The 25059-nt window shown below is 44.7% G+C and overlaps 1 protein-coding gene across 2 annotated transcripts; it reads right to left on the bottom strand.

Annotated features, from left to right (window-relative positions):
• Positions 1-413: 413 nt before the first annotated feature.
• Positions 414-24869, bottom strand: PLIN1 (perilipin 1). 2 transcript variants are annotated; one of them, XM_083586706.1, is made up of 10 exons: positions 24692-24869; positions 22159-22222; positions 20832-21036; positions 18307-18389; positions 16250-16502; positions 13040-13194; positions 8289-8432; positions 4473-4718; positions 1495-2742; positions 414-1260 (listed from the first exon to the last, which is right to left on the bottom strand). In XM_083586706.1, the coding sequence occupies exons 2-9, from the start codon at positions 22204-22206 to the stop codon at positions 2338-2340; spliced, it is 1539 nt and encodes a 512-aa protein (XP_083442832.1). In that variant the 5' UTR covers positions 22207-22222; positions 24692-24869; the 3' UTR covers positions 414-1260; positions 1495-2337. The 2 variants fall into 2 exon arrangements, with proteins under 2 accessions (XP_083442832.1, XP_083442831.1); XM_083586705.1 differs by lacking the exon at positions 24692-24869 and adding an exon at positions 23197-23392.
• Between the last annotated feature and the right edge of the window lie 190 nt (positions 24870-25059).

Raw genomic sequence — 25059 nt, 5'->3', positions numbered from 1 at the left:
AGCTGGCTGCCCCGGGACTCTCCAGGTTCCGTGGAGATTTACTGTGCCAAAGCGAGCAGGTGAGGAAGATGGAGAGGAGAGGGCTGTTGAAGGCTACTAGCCATAAAGGCTGTGCTCTGCCTGCAAAGTTGGAGGCAGCAATGCTTCTGGTTTCTGGAAATCACTCAAGGGGAGTGTGCTCCTGCAGTGGTGTAGGAAGGGGCATGCGGTGGGTGCGGGAGTTATTTTTTGTCACCCCCCTCAGTGATGACACCCGGGGCTGCCCGCACCCCTCTTCCTATGCCACTGCTCAAGAGCATAGAACCTGACCCAAGTTACAAGAAAGGATGTTCTGACTAAACACCAGGAAGAACTTTCTGACTGAAAGAGCTGCTTGACGGTGAAACAGAATAAGAGAACAAGAAGAACATGCGTTTAGAGAAGACTGGAAAATGTTTATTGAATACATGGGAAATAACTGTGTACAGCTGAAAATGCTGGCAGCATTAAGATAAATCCAACAGTGTAAATAAGTTATGATGGATGTAATAATGGAACGCTGAATGGTATAGTTTCTGTAAAATATGCAGGGATTGTAAAATGAACCATGGAACGAGAAGAAGGGAAGTCATGGATATTTTAAGGATGTAAAAATAAGTACTTTAAATTGTAAAACAGAAAACACTCTCTGTCTCTCTCTCTCTCTCTTTCCTTTTAGCCGCTCTGATAGGGTAGTGAAATGCTTAAAAGGGAATAATGTCTAGCAAATTACTTTATTTATGGAAAGTAGATAAAAGCTTCCAAATATAAAATAAGTGTTCATATTATACATTTCTGACACTAACAATTCATAGACACTAAAAACACACAGACACACATGAGCTTGATGGTGGGGTTTTAGATGCTCGAAGGAGGCGTGTTTGCTGGCCAGGGATAGCTCAGTTCGGTAGGGAATGAGGCTCTTAATCTCAGGGTTGTGAATTTGATTCCCACATTGGGCAAAATATCCCTGCATTGTAAGGGATTGGACTAGATGACCTTTGTGGTCCCTTCCAACCCTACAATTCTATAGTTCTATGTTTCTGTCGGCTAGGAGGAAATCACTGATTTGCCATTTGTTTAAAGCCCCAACTGGAAATATAAGTAGCCCAATCAGGTAAGGAAGGTTGTCTTTAGCTATGGTTCTTAAGGTCAAACAAGGCAGTATGTTAAGCATGTCAATGCGTCTGGCAGGGCTGAGGAATGTGTGGTCCTCCAATGTTCATCATTCATGACCACTCACTGTACAGTGGTACCTCGGTTTACATACGCTTCAGGTTACAGACTCCACTAACCCAGAAATAGTGCTTCAGGTTAAGAACTTTGCTTCAGGATGAGAACAGAAATCATGCTCTGGCGGTGCGGCAGCAGCGGGAGGCCCCATTAGCTAAAGTGGTGCTTCAGAACAGTTTAAGAACAGTTTCAGGTTAAGCACGGACCTCCAGAATGAATTAAGTACTTAACCCGAGGTACCACTGTACTAGTGTCCAACAAAACTCAAGAGGGTAGGAATGGGGAGAAATTAAATTCAGTTCATGCTTAAAGGGGAACCTGCCTTATTCACACTTTCCGAAACAACACGTGAGCTAAAACTAAGCCGTCCCTCGAGATTTGCACATCTTCAAACTTTGCTGTGTTATTCTCCAGCCAATTAGAGTGTTCAAAAAATGTATGTGCTTAGGTAAAGTGTGCCTAGAAATGAATATGTTAGTGAAATTAGCTTACAAAAATGCACTGTATTTGGGGAAATTCCTTGGCAAAAAAATGTGCATGTTAGGCAAAAACCATGCATTTGCTAAGAGAAATTAGCCCTGAAATGCCAATTAATTTTCACAAGGTTTTTTTTTAAAAAAACGAGAGAAACGAAATTGACAGAGTCACCCATCCCTACCAGAGGGTGACAGATTCCCCATTCCTGATTTAACATGTCTGGAGGTTTGTTTTGTTTGTTTGTTTTAAATACAAGATTAGGACTGTGACACGGTGTGGAGTGATAACACATAACTCCTCAGGTTGTGGCACTGATAAAAACTGTCAAAGCTATTTCTCTTCATCACTGGCTGAGGAATAGAAGGTTTGGAGGAGAATATTTTTTCTCTGGTGTGGGGAAATGGGTTACTAGCCTCACGTACTGTGGTCCTTATCCTGATCACACACTCCTAGGGGTTGAGTCAGTTCCTCACCCCACAATGTTCTTTTTGAGGAGGCCGGGCTCTACCTGATATATTCTAATGTTATACAGCTTGCAAAGCCAGCAGGGGCAGTAGACTCAAGAGACTGAACAAGATATTAAGCAGAGGGTTTGGGCCTCTTATTGGCTTAGTCCTTCTTGAACGTGGTGCTATAGAGGCTTGTATGAGCCCTGGTGTACACAACCTGCGAACTGGGGCGGCACAGCCCTTCGCTCAATCTCCTGCTGCCAGCCCAATTCTTGTAAGGGGAGAAGGCAGATTTGTGGGATCCTGCATACTCAGCTTCAAAGGCTGGGCTCCGATGTTGGGAGGGGCCTGGCTGGGGAGGAAGGGGCTCATCAAGATTGAGGAAGGAGAGGGGATGATGACCTCGGCTAGACCGCCGAATTCCTAGGAGCTGATACGCGAGCCCCCTCTTCTCCTCCTCAGCATCTGTGCTCACAGGCTGGGTACCTTCCTGGTCTTGACTTGACTCAGAATTAGCCATGGGCACGCTTGCAGTCTCCTCTTGTTTCACCGAGATCTTTGGAAGCTAAACCAGGGATGGGAGAGAGTGGATATGGAAAGAGAGAAAGAGAGAGGTGTGAATTTTGGATGGGTAAACCCAGACCCTATAATTTTTCAGGAAATTCCTCCCAACTCAACCTTTGGAGATTGGTTTCTGCAGGATGGGTTCAAGCACTTACGACAGAACTTTGCGCAAACATTCTTACTATTGGCAAAACCTATTTGGTGTTTCGCAACTTTCTGACTAGTTGCAGGACCTTAGCCAGACCTAGCAGAGTACACGCAGAATCCACGGAAGCAATCGGCGACTTGGCTGCAGACAGGATAGACGAAGCAGGAACCAGGAACTTGTAGTTAGGTGTTTATTATATACAGTGGACTATTTACAGGAACAGAACACAGATCTTTTGCTACCTCTCTCATACACTACTCACAACTCCTACACTGACACACAGAACTCTAAACCTCTGAACGCTGAACTCCCAGTTAGTAGGCCATTAATTATCACTCCCTTGAGAGAGCTTCACCAATCAGGGAGTTGTCTCCATGTCTCTGTTATCACCAGGCAGACTTACTCCTTCAGATTGCCTTCTGGCTATCTGCCAAACCTTAATTGACTCTGTGTGAGTAGCTGCACGTATACAGTTTCCCAGCACTTACGATACTGGGGCACGCTACTGATGCCAACAACAGGTGTGGCCTCTGAGCAGGAGTGAGGAAGTGTGGCCCTCCAGATTTTGGTGGGCTACAGCTCCTATCACCCTTGACCACTGGCCATGCTGACTGAGGCTGATGGGAGCTGAAGTACAACAAGATCTGTAGGGTACAGGTTCCCCACCACTGCTTTAGAGATCTCTGCAAAGGCTGCAGCCCACACAGATATAGGCCACATCCTACAGTCTTCAACTTTTGGCATTGTGCTGTATGTGCATGACCATTGCACCTGCATGAGCAGTGCCTTTCTACCCAGTATGTCCCTGGCCCAAAGAGGGTGTGTGTGTCAGCAGCGTGGGAAAGACCCATTCAATGAGCTACATCCAGGTGGTTGTGGTATTTACATCCACATAGGGTAGAATCACAGGAAAGCTACTCCCATGTGGCCTGGGCATACAGGGAAAAGACCTAAGGCAACCAGCAAGTCTGTGTCTGTGTGTATTTGTGTTTGTGAAAGAGAGATGGATGGAGAATGGTGACTATGTCAATATCAGTTTCTCATTCTTCAATTCAGTTCTCCATGTTACCACATCAATCTGTATTTTTTTAAAACAAACAGAATTCCTCATGAAAATTTATCAGCATTTTTGCACAAATGTCTCCCCAAAGAATTTTTTGTACGCAATTTTGCCTAGTATACACATTTTGGCAAAGCAATTTCCCCTGATACGTTTTTGTACGTGTAATATACGCCATTGCTGTATGCTATAGATGCATTTATCTGCATTTTTGTACCTATTACCTGGCTGGCAAGCTGCATTGCAAAATTCGGAGGGTTGCAAATTTCAAATGATGGTTGTGTTTTGGTTCAGACATTGTTTTGGAAAAATACCAGTTAGAGGTAGGTCCACCTTGAAATGTGAAATGAATCGGATTCCCCCTCCCCATTCTAAATGACAAGCTAGTTTGTGCATAGGCAAATGGTTCACAAAGATTCAAGCTGCAACACACCCCACTCCAATTATGCAGATCCGAACTCCAAATATGCCCACCAAATATGTCCAAATATCTCCCATCCTACAGGAGGGAGATGTGACTTACAGGTACATAGGAAGAGAATGTTCCCAGCAGGTTGCCTGTGATATTATGAAAGGTCTCTTTCAACAGGTCCACTTTGTCTCCTGCCTCAGACATGGCCCTCTGTGGAGAAACCTGCAGAAGCTGCCCAGCCGCATTCCAGACAGTAACAGGGGCATCCTTCACCCTTGAGGCGATGGAGAAGCACGACGTCTGCAGGTTCTGAGACACACTGCCCACCAAGCTCTGTGCCTCAACTTGCTTTGCTGTCTAGAAGGAGAAAATAAAGCCAAGGATCTTGGTTGAGCAAGCATGACTTTCCCATATGAATAGCCGTGACCACATCTGCACCATTCATTTGAAGTGGTTTCATATCACTTTAAATACTACTACTACTACTACTACAGTGGCACCTTGGGTTACAGATGCTTCAGGTTACAGACTCTTCAGGTTACAGACTCTGCTAACCCAGAAATAGTACTTCAGGTTAAGAACTGTGCTTCAAGATGAGAACAGAAATCACGCGGCGGCGGCAGGAGGCCCCATTAGCTAAAGTGGTACCTCAGGTTAAGAACAGTTTCAGGTTAAGAACGGACCTCCAGAACGAATTAAGTTCTTAACCCGAGGTACCACTGTACTACTAATAGTAATATTAATAATATATTTATACCCCACCCATCTGGCCGGGCCTCCCACCCACTCTGGGCGGCTCCAAACAAAATATTAAAAACACGATAAAACATCAAACATTAAAAACTTCCCTAAACAGAGCTGCCTTCAGATGTCTTCTAAACGTCAGATAGTTGTTTATTTCCTTGACATCTGATGGGAGGGAATTCTACAGGGTGGGCGCCACTACCAAGAAGGCCCTCTGCCTGGTTCCCTGTAACTTCGCTTCTCGCAGTGAGGGAACCGCCAGAAGGCCCTCGGCGCTGGACCTCAGTGTCCGGGCAGAACGATGGGGGTGGAGACGCTCCTTCAGGTATACTGAGCTGAGGCCGTTTCGGGCTTTAAAAGTCAGCACCAACATTTTGAATTGTGCTCGGAAACATACTGGGAGCCATTGTAGGTCTGCCCCACAGAGGAACCTACGGTCTGCAAATAAAAACATCCTGAAGGTCCCAGGCCACAGAGAGGTTAGGCTGGCCTCAACTAGAGCCAGGGCTTTCTCAGCTGCGGCTCCAATCTGGTGGAACACTCTGTCACAAGAGACTAGGGCCCTGCGGGACCTGACATCTTTCCGCAGGGCCTGCAAGACAGAGTTGTTCCACCAGGCCTTTGGTTAGGGCACAGCCTGACTCCCTCCTCTGGCAACCTGCACAGAATTTTGCTTAACAGTTGCCATCAATTTGATTTTAATTAATTTTTATAATGAAATGTTTTTAAAATGTTGGATTATTTGATTGTTTGATTATTTGATTGTTGTTAGCCGCCCTGAGCCTGGCTTCGGCTGGGGAGGGTGGGATATAAATAAAATTTTTATTATTATTATTATTATTATTATTATTATTATTATTATTATTATTATTTCAGGACCAGTGTTAAGTGGTCTCGGCGACCACTCCCTGTCACCAGTCTAGCTGCTGCGTTCTGGATTAGTTGTAGTTTCCGGGTTACCAGTTCCCCATAGAATCCTGGGAACTGTAGTTGGTTAAGGATGCTAAGCATCATTAAGTCTAGGTTGTGGAGCAATAGGACCAGAAGCAGGGTAAGCCATGTGGGAATCTGAGAACATCTTGGATCTGATGGATTCCAAACTCTATTGTACCCCTGACGTAACCCCAAGAAGGATGAAAAACTAGTGTCAACGGGACCCAGGTACTGTGGTACCTCAGGTTAAGTACTTAATTCGTTCCGGAGATCCATTCTTAACCTGAAACTGTTCTTAACCTGAAGCACCACTTTAGCTAATGGGGCCTCCTGCTGCTGTCGCGCCGCCGGAGCACGATTTCTGTTCTCATCCTGAAGCAAAGTTCTTAACCCGAGGTACTATTTCTGGGTTAGTGGAGTCTGTAACCTGAAGCGTATGTAACCTGAAGCATATGTAACCCGAGGTACCACTGTAGTATCAATGAGGTTTTAAACTGAACCAGGTCAGGGTGTGCAACAAAGAAAATTATCCCCCTCGCCAACCTTTTGGCCTGGCTGGTGTGATCTCACAGGCTTTAGGGGAAGTGATGGCTTCTCTCCCACAGAATCTCACTAGCGATGGACAATTCTGACAATTTCAATTTCTCTTAGTTTCACATTTCCCCAATATTACCACGTTTCTGTAGTAATTTGAAAATGCTCCAGCATTTTAGTGCAAATTTCTCTTAACATAAGGTAAAGGGACCCCTGACCATTAGGTCCGGTCGTGACCGACTCTGGGGTTGCGACGCTCATCTTGCTTTACTGGCTGAGGGAGCCGGCGTATAGCTTCAGGGTCATGTGGCCAGCATGACTAAGCCGCTTCTGGCAAACCAGAGCAGCGCACGGAAACGCCGTTTACCTTCCCGCCGGAGCGGTACCTATTTATCTACTTGCACTTTGACTTGCTTTTGAACTGCTAGGTTGGCAGGAGCAGGAACCAAGCAACGGGAGTTCACCCTGTCGTGGGGATTCAAACCGCACATTTCTTAATTCTGTTTTGAGTAATATGCACATTTTTCCAAGCATTTTTTTCCTACTACGATGCATTCTTGTATTCTGTTTCCACTAACCTATACATTTTTACACACGTTTCCACTCAATATGTGCGTTTTTGGACATATTGGTTGGTTGGCAAACTGAATTGCAGAATTCGGAGCAGTACAAATTTAAAAGCATAACTGCGTGTCAGCTCACATACTAGGTCTGCAGAAGGGTGAATTAGGTAGTTTTTCATTAAAATGCAAACAAAAATAAAATCACATTTCTCCCACATCCCAACCCTTCTGCTCCCAATACACAGTAGCACATTCAATTTTCTCTGGGTAAACATGTCAAATCAGAGCTCCATCAATTTAGGACAATGGAAAAATTGTAAATTTAAAGTTTTCCTGAAAGCCCCCACCACCGAACAGAGGTCATGATAGTAATAACATCAGAATTTCCAGGGTCTTTGATATAATCAAAGACCCCGTGCGTGGCTTTTTAATGCCGTGTCCCCTTGGGAAAGAGCTCCCGCCGTTTCCTTCCCCTGGCTGTTTGGATAGAGGATGAATTTCCTGTGGAAATTTGGCCTCTGGTTTGACTCCCCCAGTTGCACCCAGTGGAGGAAAAAAGCAAAATGCCTGGCTACCTCAAACCCAAAACAGCTGGATTCAACAGGTTAACACCATTTATTTACATGCCAAAGCTAATCTCCTAAAAAGCTAACTCTGCTTCTCCAGTGCGGAACAGAACTCTGGTGGATATCATATATCTCCACATTTTAAGTTTTCTCTGTGAACATGGGAGTTTGAAAGATTTGGAAAGCTGCTCCTCTTTTGCATAAAACTAAAAACTACTCTTCTTTGTTCCTGAGGTTTTCTTTTAAGCAAGATGAAAGTCTTGGTGGGGAGTAATTATTCTATGTAAGGGTGGAAGGATGTGTTCATTTCAGCTCTCTAAGTTTCTCGTTTTCCCAACATTAAATTCAATCCACCACATATCTGCAGCATTTTGTGCTTAAAAATATTCCCCATGAAAACTCATTAGTATTTTAGTGCAAATTTATCTTAAACACATTTTTCTATGCAGTTTCCTATAGGCCCACCTGGACATGGCAAGGATTGAATCTGGGACGGTCTGCGTGCAAAGGATGGTTTCTGTCATTGATCTATGTTCCACACACGCACCACGCACATAGTCCAAGAATAATGATTTCAAAAGCTGTACCTTTCTCCCAGTGTCATCTTTCTTGGTTTCCTCCTCTTTCTTTGGCACCTTCTGAACCTTCTTGCTTAGCCAGCCAGTTTCTGCGCTCTGAACACCAGTGATGATCTTCAGGACCTTCTTTGAGCTCTGCCGGGCCAAGACAACCTGCACAGAAGAAGATGGTGAAGAGTCCATGCGTTTCCAAGCCCAAAGAAGGCATGAGGATTAAAACTGATTGGACATGGGTGAGAAATGATTTCTTTGTCACTTTGGGCACATCAAGGTATAAATTTCAAAGGTTCTGTCAGACGCTGATGGTGGTTACTCGTGAGTAACCAGGCAGGACTCCGACCTGTCTTTTACAGGTTTTATTGTGAGTCCCATGGACGGCAAGAAGATCAAATCCATTCTTAAGGAAATCAGCCCTGAGCGCTCACTGGAAGGACAGATCCTGAAGCTGAGGCTTCAATACTTTGGCCACCTCATGAGAAGAGAAGACTCCCTGGAAAAGACCCTGATGTTGGGAAAGATTGAGGGTACAAGGAGAAGGGGACGACAGAGGACGAGATGGTTGGACAGTGTTCTCGAAGCTACCAGCATGAGTTTGACCAAACTGTGGGAGGCAGTGGAAGACAGGAGGGCCTGGCGTGCTCTGGTCCATGGGGTCATGAAGAGTCGGACACGACTAAACGACTAAACAACAACAATTGTGTAAACTATTTACAGTGCAGATCTACAAAGTTCATGTCCGTCTTAGTCACTTGCAGAATCCGGGAGTGGCCCCTTCCGGCTTCTCCCCCAACATAAGAACTTTGGCACCACAAGCCCCCTCCTCCCCTCCTTGCGTTTCACCCATCTTCGCAAGCTGGGCGACGGAAGTGGCGTGCGTCCCTCCTGGCCAGCCTGGCGAGGTGAGGCGCTGGGGCTCTTAGCAGCATCCTCGAGCCCTTTCCTCGCTTGGCTGGCCCCTTCCCTCTCTTCTCCACTGGAGGTGTGGCTTTTCCTACCGCTGGAAGAGGAACTCAGGAGTTTCGGAGGCTCTCTGTATCCCAACAGCCCCCCTGCCTTGCTCCCCTGTTCCGATGGCAGTCCCCTGACAGGGTCAGTGATTTCTATGTATTGGTGTAAGTGTAGAAATCAGAGAATCATAGAATTGTAGAGTTGGAAGGGACCACAAGGATCATCTAATCCAACCCTCTGCAATGAAGGAAAGTTGCCCAGCATGTGACTCAAACCCATGACCCTGAGACTTAGAGCCTCATGCTCTACCAACTGAGCTATCCCTGGCTGGCAAACACGCCTCATTCAAGCATCTAGAACCCCATCATCAAGCTCAGGTGTCTCTCTGTGTTTTAACTGTCTATAAATTGTTAGAGTCAGAAATGTATAAATTGACTACGAAGAGTTATTTTTATATTTGAAAGCTTTTATGTACTCATAATGAACACTTTCCATAAATAAAATAATTTGCTACACATTATTCACTTTTAAGCATTTCACTACCCCACCAGAGCAGCTAAAAGGAGTTCTTCCCCACCTCCCAGTATGACTCATGCTATAGGAAAAGGTCACCAGGTACAAAGGTTGGTGGTTAAGTACTGTATCTTATGTAGGAATACAATACACCCCACCTTAATGGGGAAAACTTGTGCCCAGGTGGCCGATGTTTTTGTGAACTTCAAGATCCCTCCTGCTCTCCCTTCTTAGAGTTCTTTATCTTTTAACCCAACTTGGCTTGGGCAGCCCTTCAAACAGAAGACTCCTAAAAACATGCAGACCTTCAAACAGAGGAGCGTCCTCTGTAAAGTAGGTCATGTGGCCTCTCTACTTTATCTTCTCACCAACCTTGTAAAGTAGATTGGGCTAAGAGATAGCAAATGACCTAAGTCCAGTGATATTTTTTTCTGGGGGTATGCAGGTGTACGCATACCCCTAAACATGTTGTGAATCTAACGGGAGAAGAAACTAAAAATGTTAAAAAATTTAGTTTCTTCTCTAGCATGGTGAATCGTCCGTTCCATTGCTACCCCATGCTGGATTGTAAAACTTGGCCAGATAATCCTCCTTTAACCTTTGGTGAAACAGAAATAATGAACTGGTGTGACAGAGTTGGACTTCCCGATAGACAAATCCTAAGGGGTTTTTGAGAGCACTTTTCAGAAAAGAAGATTCCATCACCTCTTATGCCTCTTTTAAATGCAATCAAGAACATCCGAATTTCAACAAGTGAGTGTGAACGTGGCTTCTCTCAGATGAATTTAATACTGACTCCAACAAGAGCTTCATTGCATTTAAACCCTGTGGCCAACTTAATGTTTATAATACTGGTAGGCCCTCCTTTGAGCCTTCAAGTGTATGTAAATTCATGGTTTTTGAAAGGACGACATCTGGCAATGGACACCAACAGCAAGCAAAGGAATCGGGAAGATGTTAGTGCACATACCCTCATACCAATGTGGAAGTTACTGTCAGCTGTCAACTGTGTAATATAAGGTAACACATGTTCTTTGTACTTTTGTCCATTTGATGTATTTATTTTCCCCGATTTGAACTATAAAATGGTGGTTTTCTTGAGTCAAAATTAGAGTACCCCTAAACGCAGGTGGTGCTGTGGGTTAAACCACAGAGCCTAGGACTTACCGATTAGAAGGTCAGCGGTTCAAATCCCCGCGACGGGGTGAGCTCCCGTTGCTCGGTCCCTGCTCCTGCCAACCTAGCAGTTCGAAAGCACGTCAAAGTGCAAGTAGATAAATAGGTACCGCTCCGGCAGGAAGGTAAACGGCTTTTCCGTGCGCTGCTCTGGTTTGCCAGAAGCGGCTTAGTCATGCTGGCCACATGACCCGAAAGTTGTACACCGGCTCCCTCGGCCAGTAAAGTGAGATGAGCGCCACAACCCCAGAGTCGGTCACGACTGGACCTAATGGTCAGGGGTCCCTTTACCTTTACTAAAAAATTTTTAGAAGAAAGAAAAAAAACACTGCCTAAGCCCATCAACCGAGTGTGGCAGAGGGGCAAAGTGAACCCGGGTTTCCCTCTCTGCAGTCCTAGTCCAACACCCTAAACTACTACACCACACTAGATCTCAAGGGTGAAAACACTCTTAAGAGTGCTTGGTAGCTTCCTCCAGAAGCTGTACATGCAAATCCCAGCTCAAGGGAACCACAACATGTTCTACTTAATCTTGGACACCCAAGACATCTCTCTGTATTGGGACTGGAGCCAGGAGGACCCAATCCTTGGGAGATATACATGGGGAGTGAGGGGAAAGAAGACCTTGGGAGGGGAAGTAGCTATGTGATGGTTCCCAGGCACAAACTCAACAGGATGTTGGAAAGGAGGTACCAAGGGGGATAATTTGTGTGTCTTCCTCCTCCTGTTCAAAACCCATGCTCCCATGACTCCACGAGGGAGAGTTGATGGCTTTAAGAAGGATGTTAATCAAAGTCATGAATCAATACAGAGCCAGTTAAAAATAAACCAGCCTTTTCATCTTCATTTGTGAACCTAGTGCCCAGAGATAAAGTCTTTAGTAGAGTTCAGAATCCCACACTAAAAGGAAACACAGGAAACTATCATATAATCCTAAAAATAAATTAGGAACAGAGTTAGGAATTGGCTTACTTAGGAACGTAGGTCAAATTATTTCTCTATGTGGGCCAATAGTGTAGTGTAATGGTTAGAGCAAAGGTGGAGAACCTAAGGCCCAGGGTCCCCAGGCCTCTCTATCAGGCCCTCGGAATCTCCTGGTGTTACTCTTGCCAGAAAGCATGTCCAAAAGAGACCAAGGACCAAACTATGGCCTTTTGAACTGTGTGTGGATGGGTTATTTTGTCTGTTTGTTATTATGTTGCTTTTGAATTATGGTACTGGAGGAGACTCTTGAGAGTCCCATGGACTGCAAGAAGATCAAACCTCTCCATTCTGAAGGAAATCAGCCCTGAGTGCTCACTGGAAGGACAGATCCTGAAGCTGAGACTCCAATACTTTGGCCACCTCATGAGAAGAGAAGACTCCCTGGAAAAGACCCTGATGTTGGGAAACATGGAGGGTCCAAGGAGAAGGGGATGACAGAGGACGAGATGGTTGGACAGTGTTCTCGAAGCTACCAGCATGAGTTTGACCAAACTGCGGGAGGCAGTGGAAGACAGAAGTGCCTGGCGTGCTCTGGTCCATGGGGTCACAAAGAGTCGGACACGACTGGACGACTAAACAACAACAACAACGTTGCATTTTTTTGTATTCTTATATTGTAAACCGTCCTGTGATACTAGGATGAGGAGCAGTAAATGAAGAAGAAGAAGAAGAAGAAGAAGAAGAAGAAGAAGAAGAAGAAGAAGAAGAAGTAGTTCTGAGTGTTTTGGTTCTTTCTTAAAGTTCCACGCTTGACATGCACCAGATGGGCTTCATGGCATTTCTGTTTACTTCTTGTTTGTTTACTTTATTTTTATGTTTCCAGTCCTCATGAGCACAGTGACAGCATTAAGAATTGAGAAGGAAATATGGTCTAAAGAAACAAAGGCGTTATGATTTTTACCGACTGTGTCCTGACGATGGCTCATTTTGGGCAGGGAATTCAAATGGTCCTAGAACAGTGGGCGCCATGGGGAAAGTTATTATGAGTGATGCTTAAAATAGAAAATTAAGGTGTCGTTAAGCCCTAAATTAAACTATTACATGCTAAGCCCTAAATTAAACTTTTACGTGCTAATCCAGCACTTGGTACAACAGCCACGCTCACTTTAGCCAAGAGAATTCCAGACAGAGACACTTACCAGACCTGGGATCCACGTTGCCAAATCCTGCCCTTTGTCTCTTACGCGCTGGATGTTTTGGGTGGTCTTTTTGTATGCACGGTGGAAAGCAGTAACAGCTAAAGATCTTATCCTCCCAAGGGTGCTCAACTCACATCTCCCCGGAGGCTTGTGCACTAGAGAAGAAAAATGTGGGGAGTTGAGAATATGCATGCAATCAAGGAGCAAGAGCAGCGATATTAGACAAAGAGGTTAAATGCCTCTGCACTTTCTAAGACATCAGAGCATCCCTACTAATAAAAGGGAACCCAGGTGGCGCTGGTCTTGCTGAACAGAAGGTTGGTGGTTCGAAACCCCAAGATGGGGTGAGCTCCCATTGCTCTGTCCCAGCTCCTGCCAACCTAGCAGTTCGAAAGCACACCAGGGCAGATAGATAAATAGGTACCGCTGTGGCAGGAAGGTAAACAGTGGCTTCGGTCATGGTGTTCGTTGTGTCAGAAGTGGTTTAGTCATGCTGGCCACATGACCTGGAAAGCTGTCTGTGGACAAACGCCAGCTCTCTCGGCCTGAAGCAAGATGAGTGCCATACTCCATAGCTGCCTTTGACTGGACTTAGCCATCCAGGGGTCCTTTACCTTTACCTACTAATAAACAGGCCAGGTTATAGGCAGCTGATGACTAACAGACCCACATTCTCTTTTTAGTTCCATCTTTATAAATATAAATAAGATCATCTCTCCTCTTTCTGCTTCAATTTTCTTTCAAGTAGCAGACTCAGGCCTGCTTTCTCAAAAATTAAATAGAATGGCAAGACAGTTTGGTGTGAGTATAAGCTACACCTTACACTTCCACAGTAGCTATCAAAGGTGACAGTTTTAAAGTAAGGTTAAAGAAATTTTAGGCTGCAATCCTACACACACTTTCTTGGGAATAAGTCCTATTGAACTTGAAAGAATTGACTTCTAGCTGGACATGCATAAGGTTGGATAGTTAACCAATCCATCAGACTAGTTTTAATGAACTGATCAAAGAATGACATCTGCATAATCTTGCCCATTCATTAATTCCCCCAGCTTTTTAGGGCAGTTCACATAAAAACTGGCATAGGACATACACTCTCATTCCCTCTGGCTCTCTTTGGACAACCTGTTTACTGCACAAAGCTTCCATGGAGGTTAGGCTATGCCCATTCTTTACTGAGCATTCAGTTTTATTTGTTTGCTTGGAAGTTCGACATCTTTCCGTCAACAAATTGTTTATCTCACACTTTTTTTTTAGTGCATTTCCCAGTCACTTTCCTTCCTGCAAAAAGTCTGTTGCAGATGTTGTCAAAAGTGGATTTGTTGTGGCAGAGAACCAGAGTATTGTTTCAGAAAGTGTGAATTAGGCAGGTTCACCATTAAATGTGAATGGAATCAAATTTATCCTGTATCCTTACTGTCACCCGCAGTTATAAAACCAACTCATGTTAAAAATAATTAATATTTTAGATAATATGCTGCTGGTTAATCATGAATGTCTTTTTTGGTGTCCAGTTATAAGGGATTGTCTTGAAACTAATGATGTCCTTGTACTGGAAGAAAGGTTCCATTGTTTCTGTGGAGGTTCCTATCAGTGGAACAGGGATTCACCCTCCCCTCTACAGCCCTATCCCAACTCCCATGATGCCCTGAAGGGTAAACTCCCCCTCTCTGGAGCAGGTTGGAGGAAAGCCGGGTGAAGTGGGGGTACAGAGGGGAGAGTGAATATGCAAACATTGCCTGCCTTCTCCATTCTGCTGATAGAAGGTTCCACTAGAATCAAAGACCCTTCCATCATCCAAGTGATAACATTGGATAGAACTCCCAGTTTTTAATTAGTTTAAGGGTTTAACCCAGTCTTAATGACTTGCTGCTCAGCAGAAAAAAATGGTGCTTGTAATTTCAGCTAACAATACTCTGTCTGAATGGCCATTTTACCTCATTTTTTTTTATTAATTTCAGATGGGACATGTTAAGCAATTTGCAGTATGAGTTTCTGTTAAAAAGAAATAATAAACTGTGGTTTGAATCCAAATAGTTCCATGAAGTACCCCGAGTACTGGAAACAGAAGCATCTCCAGTGCCACCTTGTGGAAATTACTGAATTCCCATATGCGATACGTAGTAGGAAAGGGCTGTAGCTCAGTGATAAGAGCATCTGCTTTGCATGCAGAAGGTCTCCGGTTCAGTTCCTGACATCTACAGGTAGGCCTGGGAGACAGCCCTGCCTGAACCCCTAGTGAAAGTTGTTGCAAGCTAGGTGGACTTTCTAAACAGTAGAAAGCAGTTTTCTATTTGGGGATTGGCAACATTGAGGAAGATGGGTAGACAATCCACCACAAATTCACCATCTCCGTTTTTGCAACACCAGGGCTGCTTTGTTCTCTTTTGGCATACAGTGGTACCTCAGGTTAAGTACTTAATTCGTTCCGGAGGTCCATACTTAACCTGAAACTGTTCTTAACCTGAAGCACCACTTTAGCTAATTGGGTCTCCTGCTGCTGCCACACCGCCGGAGCCCGATTTCTGTTCTTATCTTGAAGCAAAGTTCTTAACCTGAAGCACTATTTCTGGGTTAGTGGAGTGTGTAACTTGAAGCGTATGTAACCTGAAGCATGTGTAACCCGAGGTACCACTGTATCTATGACCTAACACCAGCTAGGGTTGCCATGTGTCCTCTTTTTTTCTAGGACATGTCCTCTTTTTCATGTATGTAAAATGAGAATCATGCTAGCGATTCATAGTTCAAAGTAGAAGTTGGCAAATGTGTCCTCTTTTTTGCTTTTCAAAATAGGACAACCCGACGACTCTTCCACAAAATCAGGTACAGTGGTACCTCGGGTTACAAACACCTCGGGTTACAGACTCCGCTAACCCGGAAGTAGTACCTCTGGTTAAGAACTTTAGCTCAGGATGAGAACAGAAATCACGTGGTGGTGCAGCGGCAGGAGGCCCCATTAGCTAAAGTGGTACCTCAGGTTAAGAACGGTTTCAGGTTAAGAACGGACCTCCGGAACGAATTAAGTTCGTAACCATAGGTACCGCTGTAATGGTACGAAACAGCGCTGGATTTAGAGTGGTGCAGACAGTTTCCCCACATTGCAAGTTGCAAGTCTGAGAAGATCTCTAATTGAGAAGATCTCAAATTTTGGCTTGGCACAGGGCACCGTATTACGAAAGATTACCAAAGTCTGTCCCTGTACTAACTAACCTGACTCGTGCTCAGTTTTTGGCAAGAAGAAGTCCACCAGCTTCTCCAGTTTGCCAATGGCCGCGTCTACTCCAGCTTCAGCCAGCTGGCTCACTCGACTGGTCCTGGCATACTCTGCTGCGTCCCTCAAGCTACCCTTGGGCTGCTTGCAGCTTTTGACACCCAGTCCCATGACTCGGTCCAAGGTGTGCATAACTGAGCGCATAGCACTTTGCATGTAAGTTACGATGGAGTCCTTTAGATCAGATGTAACCTAAAGCAGGAGGAGATAACAGAGAAGAAGATTGTTATTTTACTTTTTTTAAAAGGGTGCTTACCTGTCTGTCACTATAATGTTTCAGGGCAGGTTACAACAACATAATGTATACTGTTATGAAATCAAATAAAACTATTACAGTTATAAAGGTAAAACACAGAACTCTTATAATGGCCGAAACACAACAGAATAGATTCAACCGAAGAAGTGCGTCCCAGATCTACACACATGCAAGATGAAAACAAAGAAAGAATTAGTACAGAAACAAGTAAGGATTTAAGGGGGAGAGACAAGGAACTGGGAGACCTCGTTTGTTTTTGCTTTTGCTGTATCAGATATTGCTAAGTATACGGGCAGGAATTGAAAACTAGACAGCTGAGGGAGAAGGAGAAAGAATTAAATTGGAAAATATGAAATTCAAGATAAGATATAAGGGTTGAAATGTGAATTGGAATATAAAGCAGTAAATAGGAAATTATAGGGACAGAACTACCTAAAATGTATAGAAACTTATTCATGTACGCAATTACAGTGGCAAGAATGTTACTTGTCCCCAGATGGAAAGAAGCAGAAGTCCCAGCAAAGGAAGAATGGATACAAAAACTTATGGAATATGCAAAAATGGCAAAACTTACCAGAATAAGAAGAAATCAAGATAACAATTTTTTATATACAAAAGAATGGAAATTGTTTATTGAATATTTAAATTATAAACCGATAAAAAATTGGCAGGATTACTGTAATAACCTGCAGTTTTATAAGAGTATATATTTAAGAAGATGAACAATTTGATTTTAATTAATTTTATAATGAATGTTTTTAGAATGTTGGATTATTTTGATTGTTGTTAGCCGCCCTGAGCCCAGCTTCGGCTGGGGAGGGCGGGATATAAATAAAATTTATTATTATTATTATTATTAAATGAGTAAATCAAGTCACCGTATTTTTCACTCTATTAGACGCACCGGACCAAAAGACGCACCGCCTGCAAAAGCCAGGGATAGCCACGCGAAGCCTCCGCAGGGCAGCGGGATGAAGCTAGGCAGAAGCTAGAACAGCTAGAGGGAACACTGCACAGCGCTCCCTGTAGCTGTTCTGGCTTCGCAGGCTGCCCCAGAGTTGCTCAGCAGCATGGGGCATCTGAGCACAGCCTGCCTGCTGCTCCCAGGGCTGGAGGGGGAAGCCTGGGTTTCCCCCGCCAGCCCCAAAGAGCAGCTCAGGAGCGTGCTGCGCTCTGGCAATTTAGCTTCAGGGGCCCCACATTCACTCCATAAGACGCACAGACATTTCCTCTTAGTTTTTAAGAGGAAAAAAGTGAGTCTTAAGGAGCAAAAAATATGGTAATTTGGATATGCAGAAGGTATTAAAAACAAATTTAAGGAACTGCAGAAAGAGGGGGAAGTCAAGTTTTGAAATGTCAAAACGATTGTAAAGTTAGTGAAATGTATAAAACGAGTGAAATGTATAAACTTGAAAAGTATAAACAAACAAACAAACAAAAATGGAAAAAAGCAGTAAATAGGGAGAAGTAGGGACACATCTAGGAAGAAGAATGGGAGGTCATCATATTTGGGGGGGGGGGAATGTAGTAAATTTGATGTAATTTGGTATTGATTGGTTAAAATTTGGAGAATGAATAAAAACCATTTGGCAAAAGAAGAACTGGGTCGTGCATAATAAAATATCTTAACTGTCAAAGGCTGGGCAAAGAGGTGCATCTTAACAACATTTGAATGAGCTGGCTTTCTACATTTTTACCTATACTTTAGGCCTCATCCAGCAAAGCAGTCTCATAACTTACTTTCTCCACTGGCTGGTTGAGGGCAGGAATCTTCTGTTCCAAATGGTCCAGACCTCGACAAGTCAGGATGTTGGCTGCTGCAACTGAATCAAAGAGGATACAGATACTAACACAGTTCTAGGGCAGAGCCAGGCAGAAGGAGCAAGCTGTAAATTGTTTGATTCAATCAGTCCATGCAGAACACACACTTAACAATTTCCAAACAAGCCAAATTCCAAGTCCAACATCCAAATTCTCCATCTCTGCATCATACCCTCCAACATTTCTCCAATGAAAACAGGGACGTCCCATTCCATAAAGATAATTTTACTGTTTACACCCCACACATCTTACTGGGTTGCCCCAGCTACTCTGTGCAGCTTCCAGCATATATAAAAACGTAATAAAACATTTAACATTTAAAAACACCTTCCCTATATAGGATTGCCTTGAGATGGCTTGGGAGTTGAATAACTCCATACCTTCCAACATTTCTCCAATGAAAATAGAGACATCCTAAGAAAACCTGGGATATTCCGGGATCAAATCAGAAACTGGGACATCCCTGGAAAATAGGAACATTTGGAGGGTCTGTTGCATACTGTGAATAGGAGGCTTTCGTTTGACCGGGGTGCCTGGGTATAATTGCTATATCTCATAAAGGTAAAGGGACCCCTGACCATTAGGTTCAGTCGTGGCCGACTCTGGGGTTGCGGCGGTCATCTCGCTTTATTGGCCGAGGGAGCCGGCGTACAGCTTCTGGGTCATGTGGCCAGCATGTGGCGAACCAGAGCAGCACACGGAAATGCCATTTACCTTCCCGCCAGAGTGTACCTATTTATCTACTTGCACTTTGACGTCCTTTCGGACTGCTAGGTTGGCAGGAGCAGGGACAGAGCAACAGGAGCTCACCCCGTTGTGGGGATTCAAACCACCGACCATCTGATCAGCAAGTCCTAGGCTCTGTGGTTTAACCCACAGCGTCACCCGCGTCCCTTCCTATATCTCATACTTGCATGTTAAAGTTGAAAGCACAAAGCAGGTGTGTGTGTTGTAGTTGGACGGAGACCCTGCACACAATTCCTCACTCCCAGGGTCTTCCTTCCACATCCTCAGAGCTATATAAGAAACATGTGGTAGAGAAGCCATCTTTGTTTTATCATGTGTTTTCCTGGTTTATGTACAAAGCAAGGTGGCAGGGGAAGATCTAATTTTATAATGAAAAGAGGGAAGTGAAAAGCACAATCCTTCTGCTCTGCTGCCTGACCTTCCATGACACATTTCCTCCAAAAGCATTTCAATTATAGCTGAGCCAACAGAGCCGGCCCTATCATTAGGTACAGAGGGGCAAATGCCTCGGGCTGCTGATTTTGGGAGTCATGAAAGGAGATAAATGTTTATTTCATTTAGCATTTGTGTGTGTTTTAGTGTCAGACATGTGGAGAGGTGCTTGTGGGACATTTTCCCTCAAAAGAAACTTAGCTGAAACTTATGCACCTTGATTTGAGCAGATGTTTGTCTGCGCACATGTGTATCACTGCTTCTCTAACCCAGGCAGCAAAATTTGTGTTCTTGCTGCCCTTAGTTACAGTGGAGGAAGCTGCTCCCTCACCATTGTGGAAACTGGATTCAACTGCCATTCCTGTTGGCTTCTGTCATGGCGCCATATTTCCCTTTCCCTGGCCTTGTCATGGTGAACCCACACAGGATTTGTGGTCCCATTATCCGCCTGAGAATGTATAGGGCCAATCCAGGCCAGGAATTAAACAAATGCACTTGTTTCCTTTGTGTCATTTCCAGCCCTCAAACAATACAGTATTTACATCAGGGGTGGGGAACACTTTTCTGCCTGAGGGCCAAGTTCCCTCCAGGGTAACCTTCCAAGGGCCACATCCTAGTGGTGGAAAAGGCCAGAAGCAAAAATGAGTGATGATGTGAATGTAAATTTCACCTTTGTAAAAGGTAAAGGGACCCCTGATCATTAGGTCCAGTCATGGCCGACTCTGGGGTTGCGGCGCTCATCTCGCTTTATGGGCCGAGGGAGCCGGCGTACAACTTCCAGGTCATGTGGCCAGCATGACTAAGCCGCTTCTGGCGAACCAGAGCAGCGCACGGAAACGCCGTTTACCTTCCTGCCAGAGCGGTACCTATTTATCTACTTGCACTTTGACGTGCTTTCGAACTGCTAGGTTGGCAGGAGCAGGGACCGAGCAACGGGAGCTCACCCCATCGTGGGGATTCGAACCACTGACCTTCTGATCAGCAAGTCCTAGGCTCTGTGGTTTAACCCACAGCGCCACCCACGTCCCTTCCCCCTTTGTACAGTAGGGCTAGTTTCTACACCCAACCATACACTCCTCTCCATCCTCTACCCAACCAAGCAAGAGGTGTTAGAAAGGTTCAAGGCCAAATTACAGCCAGGCAAGAAGCGTCAGGGTGCAAAGCTGTGGGTGTGGCTGAGGGAGAGTTCCGGGGGCCAGATAGAGATGCCTGGAGAGCCACATTTGCCCCCCCCCCAGGCCAGAGATCCCCCACTTTTGACTTACGTTGAGGTTCCAGCTTCTTTATCACAGGCTTCACGCTCGATGCAGCTATGGAGCCGGCATTCTGGAGGCCTCGCTCATAAGCCCCACACACGGACGCCATCAGGGGATGAACTTCTTTGGTGACGGAATATGCCTTCTGGAGGTTGCTGCATGCTGAATTGACCACCGGTAGGTGCAAGACCCTCTGCAATGCACTATCATTTCCCTGTTGGGGAAGGAAGGTAAGGGACTAAGACTGGGAAGGCTTCCAGGTTCAATTCCTCAAACACTCATCCTGGCCTACCTCACAGGGTTGTTGTGAAGCAGTCATATATGCTGCCTTGAGTTCATTGGAGAAAAGGCAGTAAATACAGTATTGACCTGAATATAAGCCTCATTCCTCCCCAAATTCCAACCGTGAAAAGTTAAAGTGCGGCTTATATTTGCGACCTTGATGTATGCATCCAGGAGCGCTGGGCAAACAGTGCCAGGAGCTCAGCAAAGCGGCGCCCGCCCCGCATGTAGTCTCCCATCCTTTCCCCCAAGGCCGGGAAGGGAGAGAGCGAGGAAGGGGAAAGGCCGCCGGCAACACAGCGTGGCTCCCCCCACCCCAAGTATGCAGCCAGGAGCAGCAAGGAATAAAGTGGCTTCTATTTGGGTATTATTATTTTTTTCTCTCTCCCCCTCCCTTAATTTGTGGCTTATATTCGGGTGCGGCTTATATTTGGGCCAATACAGTAAACACAATGAATAAATGAATGTAGAAGGTTGAGGGCAGTTTAAAAGGTAAAGGTAAAGGGACCCCATTAGCTCCAGTCGTGGCCGACTCTGGGGTTGTGGCACTCATCTCGCTTTATTGGCCGAGGGAGCTGGCTTACAGCTTCTGGCTCATGTGGCCAGCAGGACTAAGCCGCTTCTGGCAAACCAGAGCAGCGCATGGAAATGCCGTTTACCTTCCCGCCAGAGCGGTACCTATTTATCTACTTGCACTTTTACATGCTTTCAAACTGCTAGGTTGGCAGGAGCAGGAACCGAGCAACGGGAGCTCACCCCATCGCTGGGTTTCAAACCGCCGACCTTCTGATCGGCAAGTCCTAGGCTCTGTGGTTTAACCCACAGTGCCACCTGCGTCTGAGGGCAGTTTAGGAACAACAATTGTCCCACAAGTGACTGGAGCTTTGTCAGGCCAGCAGGAACATTTGTGCAAGCTGCTTCAATCATTCTGCAGACTTGAAAAGTTCAAGGTTGCTTCTGAAGGAGCCTGTGTTTCAAAATGCACTGAGCCGTCATAAATCCTCATACTTTAGGGAACAAGTTTCTCCGTCTTGATTTCCGCCCACGCACTTACCTTAGGGGTTCCGTTCTGCATTAGCTGCTTGCTTTTGGCTGCCATCATTGCATTAGCCTGTAAACTAAAGTGCAAAGAACAAATTAATCTGCAGCGCAAAGGCAAGAGATTCTTCCTGTGTGGTTTCTTAGGAAGCCCTCAGAAGAGTCTAAGCTTGTACAATCCTGGAACTTCAACCCTGACACAGGAAAAGCGGCTTTGGGTGCCAGGAATCAATGAGGAAAACAGCTGTCTTGGGGATTTTTACATATAATTACACATACAATAAATGTGCAATTATCCCTCAAGCAATGTGGGAAACAGAGTTTATTTTTTTCTCATGTTCTCAAATGCACATTACATTTGCATTAAGAAATTTAAAGCCGCAGTTATTCCCTGTTAATAGAATCAAAAGCAGCCCTTGGGGGGGGGGGGACAGGTTTGTTCATTTCTTTCTTTTTTAAAATAAATATATATAGCTTTATTTATTTCCAATATATAACAACAATTACAAAATACATACATTTTAATTCTACCTTAATAGATGTATTTTTTTGCAACCATTACTTGCACTGCAAAATACAGAGCAGTGAGAACGCCGAAGGAAAGCTGTGTTTCATTTTGCATGTTATTTCAGTAAGTGAAATGCAATGCAAAGTGAATAAAAAATTCTCACCCATTCCTGCTCACAATTTTTGCTTCCTTCCTGAATTTTGATACAATCAACATTTTACCTTTCTTTTCTTTTTTTAACCACTCAGTGCTGAATTTGTGACAGGCTAAGTTCTCAAACATCTTTTTTTTTATTTTAGTGGAATATCTAAATAAAAAGATGCATCTGAGCATAAGAAAGTAAGACGATTCTGCTGGATCAGACCACAGCCACATATGGTCCAGTATACTGTTTTCATAGTGGACCACCAGATGCCTCTGGGGAGCCTGAAAAGATTGCAGCCTTAATCTACATTGCTCCAGGAAAGAGTCTCCAGAAGTCACATATATCGGCATCTTCACTATATAGGAGTCTTTTTGCAATAACTATATTAGAACGTTACTCACCGGCTTCACAAGTCAAACCGCCTTTAGCAAGGTGCCAGAAGTGGAGAACGTGCAGCAGTGCTGTCTCAACTCTGGCAGAGACAAGTCTTGCCCCAGACAGTAACGCAAGTAAGCCCCACCTTCCAGCTAATAGGGTCAGGGGTCTTGCCAAGCTGCTGTGGAAATTGGGCAAAAGAGCTTCCTTGGATTCTGTAAAACTCAGGCGGATGCCCAAAACATTGCCCAACTGTGATCTTCAAATGGCCAAATCTGCAAGAGGCAAATCACACATCCAAAGGGAGAAATTATATCCCCTTGGGTCAGAGTCTCCAGATCTTCAGAAAGAAGAAGAAGAGTTTGGATTTGATATCCCGCCTTTCACTCCCTTTAAGGAGTCTCAAAGCGGCTAATATTCTCCTTTCCCTTCCTCCCCCACAACAAACACTCTGTGAGGTGAGTGGGGCTGAGAGACTTCAGAGAAGTGTGACTGGCCCAAGGTCACCCAGCAGCTGCATGTGGAGGAGCGGGGAAGCGAACCCGGTTCACCAGATTACGAGTCTGTTGCTCTTAACTACTACACCACACTGGCTCTTAAAAAAAATTTCAGGTGCTTTCAGGGGATGCACTGCCAGTTCCCCTTCTGGGATATCTTTCTGTCTCTGGCTTCCTTGCTTAAAAAGTGCTCAAGTTAATGTGTACATTTTTGGTTACATTCCATAAGCACCTGAAGCTCAAATTGCATTCTAATTGTGCCTTGTAATATATCAACGGCTGACAGTGTGATTATGAATATACGTAGGAGTAGTAAGAGCTGAATTATATTGTTGCTGTTGGGCACAGGGGTGGTCCGTGCATAAGGCAAGGTGAAGCCATTTGCTTCAGGCGGCGGATCTGAGCCCTCCTCTTGCTGTTGTGCTGCCAGCCCTGCTGGGGATTCGTCCAAACCAAGCATAGGCAAACTCGGCCCTCCAGATGTTTTGGGACTACAATTTCCATGATCCCTGACCACTGGTCCTGTTAGCTAGGGATGATGGGATGACATCCTGTGTGCCCTGGGTACTTATGGAGTAGTTGGGAGATGAGGCTAATATGAATGTCTCTATAGTATAGGCACTGGAGAAAATAATAATAATAATAATAATAATAATAATAATAATAATAATAATAATAATAATTTATTCCCTGCCCATCTGGCTGGGTTTTCCCAGCAACTCTGAGCGGCTTCCAACAAAATATTAAAAATACAATAAAACATCAGATGCTAAAAACTTCCCTAAACAAAGCTGTCTTCAGAAGCACATGCTCTAGCCAGTGTTTCTATTTGTATACCACTTTAAACAGCCATGGCTTCCTCCCCCTCAAAATCCTGGGGAATGTAGTTTGCTCCAGGTTCTGAGAACTGGTAGGAAGACCCCCCTACTGCCCTCCTATAGCTCCAGTTCCCAGAGTTTCCTGGGAAAATGGATTGTTAAATCACACTGCAAATGGTAGTTCTGAGAGAATAGGGGTATCTTACCAGTTCTCCAGAATCCATAACAAACTACAGTCCCCAATTTTTTGCAGGGAAGCCAAAACTGTTTCAAGTGGTATGATATTGCTTTAAATGCATAGTGCAGATGGGACCCTAAATCACCACCAGTGGTTTCAGACCAGGCATTTTGGCAACAGGGCCTAGACTTTATTTCCAGCGTCAACTGGCCCTTCAAACCAGCCCGTGTCTCTGCATGGCTTTCTCCTCCTCCTCCTTCCTCAAATCCATTGTTGTCACAAATATAGGTGAAGAAGCAAAGCTGCTGCAACCAAGTGGAAATTATTTCCTTAGGTCTGGGAATTAATCATTCCTCTCCGCAGACAGAAGTCCAAAGTGCAGCAGTTGCTCCCCAA

The sequence above is a fragment of the Podarcis filfolensis genome (genome assembly GCF_964270895.1).
Source record: "Podarcis filfolensis genome assembly, chromosome: 14".
In the NCBI taxonomy this organism is placed as follows: domain Eukaryota; kingdom Metazoa; phylum Chordata; class Lepidosauria; order Squamata; family Lacertidae; genus Podarcis; species Podarcis filfolensis.
The sequence above is the reverse complement of the archived record's forward strand: the minus strand, read 5'-3'. Positions and strand labels throughout refer to the sequence as shown.